At 37.2% G+C, this 12566-nt stretch overlaps 1 protein-coding gene across 4 annotated transcripts in view; it reads right to left on the minus strand.

The window, feature by feature from the left end:
* Positions 1-504: 504 nt before the first annotated feature.
* TASOR2 (transcription activation suppressor family member 2) overlaps positions 505-12566 on the minus strand; it is a 104300-nt gene continuing 92238 nt past the window's right edge. For all 4 annotated transcript variants that reach the window (XM_080669709.1, XM_080669708.1, XM_080669711.1 and 1 more), the window contains 5 exons: positions 7101-7226; positions 6363-6516; positions 4945-5050; positions 2251-2432; positions 505-1675 (listed from right to left, as the gene is read on the minus strand). In XM_080669709.1, the coding sequence (XP_080525835.1) occupies positions 1560-1675; positions 2251-2432; positions 4945-5050; positions 6363-6516; positions 7101-7226 (684 nt within the window). In that variant the 3' untranslated portion in view covers positions 505-1559. The remainder of the gene's footprint in view (positions 1676-2250; positions 2433-4944; positions 5051-6362; positions 6517-7100; positions 7227-12566) is intronic.

Raw genomic sequence — 12566 nt, forward strand, 5'->3', positions numbered from 1 at the left:
CCTGACAGGTGGTAGTAGTAGGTGCTCAATAAATGTTTCCTTTTCCTTCGAAATTTCAAATCAACTCAGTGTTATGATCCTCTTATTAGAATCTTACCCTTAGGTAAAAATAAAATGGTTTTCTAAGCAAAAGCTAGTGTCAAATAATTAAAACTTATAGTGAGACTGGCACTTTTGTTTAGGTAAGAAGTATACAAAGTAGATGAGTGGCTTTTGAAAGAAGTTTCTTATAGGTCTAATAGCCCCCATAGAAGGGCAAGATGAAAAGTCCTGTGAATGCTCTTTTTTCTGGAGCTTGCAGCTCAGTGCACGCGACCTTGGGAGGGGAAAGCACTGGGCGGGTCTGCTGGGACTAAAGTGACAGATCAGGGCCAAAATGATATAAGTGATAGTATTCCTCTGAAACCCAGTTATTCTTGCTTAAGTGGCCTAAAAAGTGATACAACTCTCCTGACAAACTCTTAATTTTTGCTATGAAATCCTTGCAGAAACAATTGATTTTTTAGTTGTCTTTATTAGAAAAATGAACAAATTAGTTAATAAAAACCTTTTGTTCCAAATAGATGCTAAGTGTCTTACAAATGTTTTTTGCTTAGTATTCATGTTTAAAGATTTTAATTATTTCTAACATCATAAATAAGTGATTATTCTCAGAGTTGATTTTTATAAGTGCACTATTTACAAAATAAGTGGAAAATGACAGTTTATAAATTTGTGCCATTTTGGAAAAAAGGTTCACTTTATGTAGTGTTTGAATAACAGCAAATGAAACAGAGATTATAGTTTTTACAAGGGCAGTAAAAACCTTTAAAACAGACTAATATACATTACATATGTATTGCTGACATTAACATGCAAAAACAAAGCTATTGGTTAAAATAGACTAATTTTTGCTACAACTGAGTAAACATGTTTATAAAATTATTTTTAACTGTAAATTCAATTGATAGCTTTAAATACTTAATTTAACACTGCAACCCAAAGTGAAATGTGTCATTGTAAATGAAGCCAGACATTTAAACAAAATGTAAAAAAATGAAAGAAGGAATTTTCCCCCAAGTTGTAGAACATTGATTTGTTTCAATTATGAGAGGGGAAGACTTTTTTAATGTGTCAAAGTTTTTCAAATAAAAGGGAAAATACTAATTTGTTGTTGGCATCATTGATGTCTAGGCAAGCTACAGTTGAATAACCTGGTCAAATAAAATTGATAATCATTTCATCTTTAAAACAAAATAACCAACAACTATTTTATAAATAGTATGCTACCTAATGGGAAAATTTCTATGCATTGTAAAGGTTACATCATCTATCTTGGTGATCAGGATGAACTGCAGGTGAAAATGCACATCACAGAGAAAATAGGTAATTGGGTTGGTTATTTCTTTCATTAGTGGATACTTTAGAATTTCACACCTATATAATCATTTTTAATTTATAGCATGATAACATATAAGGTAAAGAACAGAGTTTTTGAACAACTGGTTCCCTCATAGACACAAATGTCAGTATTTTCCCTCAATTCCAGCTGACATGGGAGAGTTATAGGAAAAGTGTTCTTACCAATAGCTACTCCTAAACGGAGCTGCTACTTTTTGTATATTTTCAATAAAGTTATTTACATCTGTAACAAGGATGCCACTATTTTCAAAGACTTCTCTGGAGACAGGCTTTTCTGTAAAAAGAAAAATATCCTTTTTTGGTAAAAAATTCATTAATGTACTTTCTAAAGTATCATTGACATACAATATTATATTAGTTCCAGATGTATAACAGTTATTCAATGTTAATGTACCTTTTTAAAAATAGCAGAACCCTCTTTGTTTTTTAAAAACAAAACTTTTATGAAACTTCCTATATGGGAAGAAAAAGGAGTCTAGTTCTAGAGAAGAAAAAGGTTTGAAGCAGCCCCTTCCATGGGAGGTGGGAAGAGTGTTTGGAAACCACTGATAAAATGACTATAGTCATTCCTTAATTTTTAAATGTTTGGTGAAGATTCACATGAAACATTAAAAATTAGGGATTAAATATAAAGTTAAGTAAGGAGATGAAACTTAATAGAAAGAAACTATAGACAGTACCTCTCACCCAGCCTTTATCAGACTAACAACTGATCTTGGATCTATATCCACATTTATCTTATGGCATCCAATGACTCCTCTTATAAGGACATTTCTAGAGTTGACCCATTTGGGCATTAACTGATTGATGATATAAAATGGAGGCAGCACTAAGGCTGTGTGCCTTTACCTGTTAGGAAGACAGCAAACCTGGCATGGATATGCTGAATTTGCAGGTTTAGTAGACATTTTAAATGTTCTGCTTTCGTTGATGACCGAGAGTCACACTGGTGATAATGAAGCAATTCAATGATATTTGCACTCTGGTAGGATTTCAATATTAAGTTCTTCTTATGTGCTATTGAATCCACTCTGGAAAATACATAGAAATGTTAAATTCAGATTCAGTGTAAGTTTATGTAAGTTTCTTTTTTACTGTATCTTAATTTTGTTGTTTTATTCCAAATCTTCTCTTGCCTTCACTATACTTACATTCCTAGTTTAACTACTTCCGATAAGACCAACTGAGATTCTTGGTCCCTGTTCTTTTCCACCATACACTTGCCTTCCTAGAAGTCATTGTCTTGATGCATTCTTGAAAACATTACAGGCGCATTATTTTTGCAAATACAGATTAAAAAAAATAGCATTCTGATTCCAAGCAGAAGGGACATCTACACATTTATCTACTACCACTTCCAAAAATGTCACCGGGCAAGCTTCATATGTATTTCTAGTGGACCTCTTAATGCATTCTTTATAGCATTTGGTATAGAAACTTACCAAATCTCTAAGTTTCTTCAAAAATTCTTCTCTATACTTCAGATTAAAACAATGTAGCAGCTAGATTTTCCTTAGTTTCTCACATTCTTTTAAATCATCTTACTACCTATCTTTTTTCTTACTCTTTTACAGTAGAGGAAAATGTTTAACTTTTAAACATCTCTACCTCTGCTTTTGATTCCATCTCTCCAGTCAGTCTTCTCTATCACATCCTCCCTCCTGTTTGCTGGAGAAAACCAAAATCATATGTATCCCCACCACGGAAGCGACAAGCACTGTTCACATCACAATGGTGAATTTCCTTCCAGACTTATATATCAATTTACAATTGGCATCATACTGTACGTAAGATACCAACTTTTCTACGTTATATTCCTTATTGTTATAAACAGGAACTCTTTATATGTTTCTATTTACTGTGTTAAGTTTTGTGTGACATTATTTTGCAAATATTAAAAAATCAGACCTTGGCTGGTATGGCTCAGTGTTAAGAGGGTTGGCTAAGCACCGAAGGGTTTCGGGTTCCATTCCCAGTCAAGTAGGTGGGCTGTAGGTTTGATCCCTGACCCTGGTTGAGGCATGTGCAAGAGGTAACCAATTGATGTGTTTCCCCCATCGATGTTTCTCTCTCCTCACAACCCCTTCCCTCCCTTCCATTCTCTCTAAAAATCAGTGGAAAAATTAGATAACAAAATTAGCCCAGAGATGGAGTTGAGGCTGGTTTTGTAGTTATTGATAACCATCAATGGCTATAAATCCCTCTGTGGTTTTTAAAAGCTAGGGTTTTCTTTTGGTTTCAGTTGTAGATACACTCCCCCAAAGTTGAAAGAATCTGATAGGTTTTCTGATGAGCTCTTATTATGCCAGATAAGTACAATTTGAAGAGCATATTACTGTTCTGGCGAACTCCCTGTGAATGCATGGTCACAGCCTGGGACCCTGTTAACTCTTGGTTGTCCTCCTGTCCTAGTGCCTCCTAACTATAAGCCTTTTCTGAACTTCTAAGCCATCTTTCAACATCTCATGCACATCCATAATTTTGGCTGTTTCACACCGAGGTTTGTTTTCCTTTGGAGAAATCACTATGGTTAAACCCAGTAACGGGCATTTCAGAGATGAACATCCTGGAGTTAAAGCCTAGTTTCACAACTAACTGACTCCAGGTCTGACCTAAGTCAGGCCTGTCATTGTGTACTCTGTATGAAGTTAGGGGGAGATAATCGAAGAAGAACACCTAACAGTGCCTGAGACAGTCATTTAACAAATGGCTTGTCAAATCTATTCTTTTCCCAGTCTGTCTGTGAGCTCCAGGCCTTCTTTTCCCAATCTCATTAGAACCTGGAGGCACATCTTTGATATGGAGGAGCTACTCTCAGACCCCAAGTTCCTTTAGCCAAGAAATCAATAAATACTTTTCTTTAAAAAATCCCAGCTGTAGAATGGCAGGCTGGCTCCGTTGGTTGGAGTGTCCCATGCACCAAAGAGGTTTTGGGTTTGATTCCAAGTCAGGGTGCTTAAGGGAGGCCACCAATAGATTTTTTCCCCTCTCACATCAATATTTCTCTCTCCCCCTTCCTCTCTCTTTGACGATTAAAAAAAATCCCAGCCGTATATTTAAAGAGATTGGCCAATTGGCAATCTGTTGTTTAAGGGTAAAATTCAATTTTCCATCCTAGTTATAACTGAGGCAACTTAAAAAGCATTAATCTGGCAAGCCTGTAGTTCAATATATTTTTTATAGTTCATGGTAGCAAAGTCTGAACTTAACTATAGATATTTGAGGATCCCTATGTCTGACTTCTGTTGGTCTAAGAGCGCTTTTCACAGTATATGCCGATAAACTTTGGAGTACAACACAAAGCTTTCACTGAATAATATGCCCTGCTATAAAAACAAAATCCAAAAACCAGTCAACAGATCTAAATACTGTGTTTAGTGAAGCAGGTGATTTCCATTCCAGTACAAACTTAACCTTGAATAATACCAGTCCAGAGCACATTGAACATTTCAGGGTGAATGAATCACATGGTATTTCCATATCCCCCTGTCAAAGGGAAGGGAAGGACCCCCATCCAAGCCCTCACCTGACATCAGGCCCTACCTTACATCTTCCTTTAGCTTCTTATTTTCCCTGTAGTGAAGCAACCATTTCCATCTTCCATTTCCATTTAGTTTCTCCAGGGCTTTCACAATTTCCTTTAGTTGAACTACAGGATAGAATAAGTTGTGTTTTAAGATTTTTGGTTTTCTACTCAAAGCCCAGAATTTATTACTTGTAAAAAAAAATAAGACCTGTGTTTGAGTGTATACCATCATTGCCACTTGTGTGTCTATATAGGATCCCATACTACATTTCAAAGATACAGCAACCTGAGGCCCCTCGATTCAGCCCTACCTACTCATACTGCAGTAGGAGAGAGCTCTGTAGAGAAAGAGCACAGCAATTCCTAACAATTAAAGCTTTGAACGTGTAGAGATCACATAGGAGGTTTAGTTGCAACAGCAAAATCCACGTTTCTAAATACAGAATCTACAAATATTTTTCAACTCCAGTTTCCATGCACAATTCATGCTTGTTAAGGTATATCATCCTGATCTTCTAATTCAGAAGTTGTGTATCCACATTCTGTTCTAATGTGGTATCAGAGCTAGGGCAGGTTTTGATCATACATAAAAGTGTCTGCTCTTTGCTCTGACAATCTCCTAGGTCAGTGGTCGGCAAACTGCGGCTCGCGAGCCACATGCGGCTCTTTGGCCCCTTGAGTGTGGCTCTTCCACAAAATACCACGGGCCTGGGTGAGTCTATTTTGAAGAAGTGGCGTTAGAAGAAGTTTAAGTTTAAAACATTTGGCTCTCAAAAGAAATTTCAATCGTTGTACTGTTGATAATTGGCTCTGTCCTAGGTCAACTCAGGGTTAGGGTCATTGACTGCTCATGCAATAGATTAATAACTACATGTAACTTAAGTAGATCCCCTACCCCCACAGATTCCAATCTCCAGTTGACCCTTGAACAACATGGGTTTGAACTGCTCAGATAAAGTATAAGTAGATGCACACAGCTCAAACTCACGCTGTTCAGGGTTAACTATACATGAATGTTCAAGCAGATAATTAACACGACTTTCAGTAACCATTTTTTAAGATTTCCATATCAAAAAGGTGGTAAGGGTGATAGAAACAGAAATGGAAGAGGGCTGATTTTAAACAAAATTAATCTGTAGCTGACTTCATTTGGTAAGTGAAGGAATCAAATTTAACAAAATCTCAAATTTGTATGACTATTTTATCCACACTACTGAGAGAAGGAACTTAGGAGCTGGTTTAGTGGTAAGGACAATCAGTAAAACAAGGGAGGTTAAGAGCATGCACATTGGGAATGAGAACTCTATAAAAATCTGCTTAGCATAGCATATAGCAAAAATTAAGCCCTCAAGAGGTAGAGATTGATATTTTGAGTTGATATTTTTCATGAAATAGTACTTAAGAAAGAAAAAGGAAAGGAAATTAAAAGACTAACCTAATGTTAAAGTTTCTAATATTCTGTCATCTGATACCACAAAGCCTCCAGTCCGAAACAGCTCTTGGAAGGTGTAATTGAGAACATCTTCAGAGCTGTCCACTCCAGCGAAGATGACACTGGGAAAATGCTTCAGCTTCAGCAAACAAGGAATCTATTAAACATAAAAGGATCCCACAATAAAGACAAGTTTACTGGGTTGTTTTTGTCACTTTTCATCCGAGAGTTTCAAGATTCAGAAAACTAAAAATACTTGAACTTGATGTACTGATACCACACATAAGGAATATTAACTCAGTTCATCATCAAACAAGCAAATACAAAGTCTCTAGAACTACAAAGGTTGGAGATAGGGAAGAGTATACCTGAAGTTTCAGGGACCTGTAATCAGGCAGGTAACAAGTTAACACCATCATTCCCTGTCTTCAGCTTCACTTGGTGTGGGTGCTGTAGGGATGGGTTACTACCTCCTGACAGGCTATGCCCATAAGTTAGATCATCTTGGAAGAAGCAATTACTTTAATTCAACTAATAGGTAAATATAATAAAGAGTTAAGAAAAATTTTATAAGTCCTATAAAATAAAGATTTATTACTATTAGATGAAAATTAGTATCTTTTTATAGTTCTGCCTTAGTTAATTATTATGAATAAAAATAGGTAGTGACAAGTCTGATAATTATAGAGTAACAAAGGCCTGGAATACATTTCTTTGTAAGAAAGGTATTTCCAAACCTACTTGATGCAAATGTGATGATATATCTTCATTTTTGATGATGACCATTAGCGTATCATTCTCTCTGTGAAAAGCTTGACAGAAATGCTGAGGTTCAATTTCTGTATGGCCTCCTTTCCTCAGAATATTCTGAAAGATTTACAAATAGCCATTACTGAAAAAAAAAGGATGCTTGCACAGAACTACTTTTATAATTTACCAAGAACATGAAAAAAGCACTTCCTATTTACTAAATTATATCCTAACAAGGCAACAATAAATGGCAGTTTGTCTTAGATACTAAGTGAGCTTTCACCTATAAAGGAAATGACTCCTCAGTATCACTAACAGTTGGGTTTTATAAGTTTATTTCAAAGGCAAAAAAAAAAAAAAAAGAAAGAAAGAAAAAATAAAAACCTTGGCCAGTGTGGCTCAGTTTGGAGCACCATCCTATGCACCGGAAGATCACAGGGCATATACCCAGGTTGCGGTTCAATCCCTGGTCTGGGCATATATGGGAGGCAACTGATTGATGTACATCACATCGATGTCTCTCTCTCTGCCCTTCCTCCCTCTCTAAAAATCAATTTATAAGAAAGGCAACCCTCCCCCCCCCCAAAAAAAAATGAATCATGTTTTTTATGTCCATAAAGTATCAAAGGCTGATTTTTTTTTAAACCACCAGACTAATATATTGAGTCTCAAACCTCTTCAAGGGAAATTACCTTAGGCATTCTGTGATGCATTAAAAAATGTTTCTGGTCAAAATGTTTCTAGAACATTTTGAATGTAATACCCATAACAGCTGTGTATTCGAGTATCATTAAATGGAGACTGGTTGTGATGCGAGACAACAGTCCCTTGGATGTGGGGATTTGAGTACCATGGAAGATATATGTGCATGGTTGTTAGGCAGTGCTGTTACACAGAATAGGGCTGTAATAGCCTGCTTGGGGGAGGGTAAGTTCATTTAATAAAAACTTTCTTAACTTTGTCCTCCTTTGTGATTTTGACAGTTTCTGTTTGAAGGATCCTGGAGGTTTTCATTGCACACCTTGATGTTCCTAGTTATATAAAAAACATTGTACTTCGACTATATCAGTTCATCACTCAAAATGTATGGGCCATGTATTTTCAAATAAATTCCTACAGGCAAGATTTCTTTTAATAGAGCCCACTAAAATGTCTAAATATAAATCTTTAGCCCTCACTTATTTTAATAAATTATTTGAATAAATACATTTTCTGTTCAACATTTTCACCAAACCCTATGGCATTCACATCCTGGGCTCTTTTGTCATGCATTCTGAATTTTGACAGTAATAAAGGGCCTCACAAATCTTCCTCATCTTACATATAAGTGCGGTCATGACATCCCATCACCAATCGAGTGCTTCAGGATTCTCCAGGGCTGAAGAATTTAATTATAAGGATAGCTTTGTGAGCTTTTAAAAACATTTTGCTTTGACAAGATTTTAATCCTGTTTATTTTATGTGTCAACTTTCTCACTTGGAGGTTAGTTTTATTAGTTTTATCTTTGCACACAATTTGTTATTTTCTGTTGTAAACAGTGGCCACATGATAAAATATTATCATGAAACGACACATTCACTATTGAAACATGCATGATGATATCTTGAAATATTCCTACCAGACCTATGGTCTCTCCATATGAAAACCAGTATCATCTGTGTGAGAACTAAGATAGTGCACTGTTGCTTTTGAGAAGGAAGCAAAAGGAATTTAAGTATTCTGTTCAAGGTGGCAAAACATGGACATGGCCATGATGCTAACTCAGTCAATCTCTGACTTATTTTAGGACATGTCTCAGGGATAATTAGCCAAATAAAATTACATTACACCCTCGATTTTTCAGACCCTGATCTAATGGACTTCAGATTTAACAGACAAAATTTCTGGTCCATTTGTCATGTGAGTGTCACCTGTGAAAACACCCTGTTAATTTAAAAATGCTTTTAACCAAGATTTGCTTATAATTAAAATGTTTTTTGTTATTAATTTATTTTTAACAAATTTTAGCAAATAGGCCATGTGTTGGGAAAAAAACACTAGTGATTTTGCTGACATAAATATTACATATTTACAACTATAGTCTACATTTTTAAGTCCAAGTGTCACCACTTGTAAACAATGCTGGGCAAATGATTAGAATGTGATCACACCACATCCTGCAAGATAATTGAGTTTGTTGTCTCACTGTGTGACTTTATTCAATAGTTATATAACTCAAGCTGGCTGGTGTTCCAATGTGTGCTAACCCATACTCCAGCTGTGTGCATTTGTTTACTGGAGATGACTGGTGAATGCACACATTTAACCAGACCTATTCAGTATAAACTAAAATTACAGTAATATGTAGACAATTTTTCTGTGAAATTAAAGTTTTCATACATAGTTAAATTTAATTACACAAACATGTCTACATAAGTAAAAACAGGTTAATTTGTCAATATTTTAACATACTTTATTATATAATGGACTTTCTGCTTTAACAGACACCCCCTTGCCTGAATTAGTCTATAATACTGAGGATTTTACTGTAACTTTAATTCAAGGTAAAAAGGAAATGAATTTTCAGGTTACTTTTGGAGGCTAAGCACCTTCAAAAGGACTGAAGGCTATTTAATACTTTTTTAAATGATAGTGCTTACCAAAATGGCATGTAAACTGGAACAAAAACTACGGGGACTTGGGTAGGTGGGTACAGGGACAAATCTGGCAACCATTTATGAAGTACCTTGGAGAAGAAAATAATCCTCAACAGGAAAATAAAATCTGTTACACAGAAAGATCAGACTACATAAATTTGGAATAAACTTTAAATATTTTAAGATCATAATTAAATTACACAAAATAGGAACCATCAGCCATCTTGAAGAAGAAAGTGACAACAATAGATAGCTTCAAGTTAAAGCCTATCATCTATAATTTTTCCAGTCCATGCTATTCATCTTTTAGAAATAGTTCTCAGTACTTACCCAATGACCCCAGGATAGTCTAAATGCCTTAGCATGATTTCTATTAAGGCCCTTCCATCCTAAAATGGCCCTTTCTTACATCTCTAGACTTGTTTCTTGACAGAGCACACTATGCTTCAGGCATAATGACTAGTCCTCTTCACTGGGCCCCTGTACTCATGGCTCTTTCAGAAACCCTCTCAGGGTTCCCTTATGCTTTTCTTCCTGCAGCACTGAACCAATGACTAAAACTGCCTGCTGTCTTTCTGGGTAGACTTCCAACCGGAGGGGAGTGTCTGTGCTGCATCCACTGCATCCTCCACACTGAAAACCTCGTGTTTACTGGCTTCACACCTGCCTCTGGGAAGAGCAGGAAGATGCTGTATATGTTTCATTAGCATCTACCTAATGTGCCCCTCTGTGGTAACTGTCACACTCATCACATACAAACACCTTCAGATGTCTAATGTTACTCAGTAACTCAACATGAACTTATGTGACAGATAATCTGAAATACAGGACTTCTCAGAAGTACTGACATAAGTGAACTATAAAACAAATCTAGCCAAACATTTAGAACTAGAACACTTACTAGTCTAGCCTTCCACACCTCACATAAGATGTCAACCTTGCTAACTAGAAAAATACCCGACTTCCCTCAAAACAATTTCAAAGCACCTGCACCATTACACTTACCACACTTAATTTTACATTTATTTTTATCAGTATTTTTCATTTCCCCTCATCTGTACATGTCAGGGCTCTAAAACAGACACTTAGAAGGGCTGCTGTCATTTGAACTGGCTCCTGCCACCAGTGTGGAGGGGCCATGCTTTGGGCTGGTGCTCCAGGCAGGTGAAGAGGGGGTTGGCATGACCAGGGCTAATTACACTTGGGGTAGGAGGTGAGCCAAACAGCAGGTACAATGAGGGCAATTGAGAGCCCTTACAGCTGGAGAAGGGAACTGCAACTCTGACAAAGGTAGGCTAGACCTGGTGGTACTAGACTGGAATTGGGGAGCAGTATGCACCTATTTTTATTTTTTAAAGAAACATACAGGTGTTACTTGTACATTTAACACATATTTCTTGGCTGTTTGCTTGGCAGATGTAGATGTAAAGGCATCCAGTAGCACTGAATTCACCCACTGCCAAGTCTTGATTCTGTGGCAGGCAGTTAAGACAGACATGAGCAGAGCAAGGATGATGGGCCAGATACAGAAGGTCACCAGGGTGGAAGGTCCCGGGTGCCTAGCAATGGACATTTGTAGGGTAGGATCTCGTCCCAGGGTGACCTTTCCTGCCCTAGCATATTGCTGGTTTAGACCCCAATCCCATGACATTTCTTTCCTAGAGATAATATCTATGCCTCAGTTGTCTCAGGTCCAGGCCCAGGAAAGCAGCAAAACCAGACAAGCCACCCCCAGCTGACCTTAGGACCGGATGCATTGGAGAATGATCCCCTACCCTGGCACCAACTGACTAATCAATCGGGGGAGACCCAGACCCTGAAAGGACACACTTGGAAATCTGATGAATATTCTACTGAGATCTTCCCTTAGGACCTCCCCTGAAATCTCCACCCTTAGGACAGAGGACCCAGCATACTCTCCCTCCCAGAGCACACCTGTTATTTCCTTCCCCAGTCCCTTCTCTATCCTCCCCAGGCACGTCACCTTTACTTTGCTCACTTCTAAGCTCCAAGGGCCCTTCCTTTACCTCTGTAACTTGTTTTCTAAGCCCATTTCTTCTATGAATACTTCTACCTCTCTGATTTTCCAAATGAATGTTCTCTTATAGTTTGAGTCTTGGCTCTGAATTCTTTCCTAGCTAGAACTCAAGTTCCAAGGTTGCTGAACCCAGATCTGGTCTGACCCCACTGATCTAACACCTGGTGCTATTCCTGCTGCCCACAACAATTCCAAATGTGATTCTTCACTAAAACGAATCAAAGCTCCTTGGAGAAGTGGCTGACTTCAAGACTGAGGAAATACACAAGGTAAGCCTGTAACATCACATTGTACCACAAAGGGAGAAGTAGCCAAAGAATTATAGGGACTTGTCTAAAGGACACAGAAGCCAACTCTTAAAGGGACTCCCACTAGCTGGGTCTGGGACAATCTGAGCATTAACATAACCAAATGAAACTCTGAGTAAAATAATATGGAACATGGGTTCACACTGATAGAAACAAAAGAATAACAAATGGAAGGGAACGAAAAGATCTACCCTACAGCAGAAGGCCAACTAAGGAATGTACAAGGAATGACGGAATTAGAATTCCATGATGTGGCAACCATCATAATAACTGATTCAGACAAGAATCAATCTGGTGGGTGAAAGTCTCACGAAGAATAGGGTAGTTACATATCCTATTGTATTCTCCCACTTACTAATAACTACAACATGCGTATTAACTGTACATTGGAGGGAACTAGCAGAAAATATCTTAACAAAATGAAAAATGTAATATAGTGAAACCTTAATATAATGGATTAATTTGGGTAAGGTG

The sequence above is a fragment of the Plecotus auritus genome, assembly GCF_963455305.1.
Source record: "Plecotus auritus genome assembly, chromosome: 1".
Taxonomy (NCBI): domain Eukaryota; kingdom Metazoa; phylum Chordata; class Mammalia; order Chiroptera; family Vespertilionidae; genus Plecotus; species Plecotus auritus.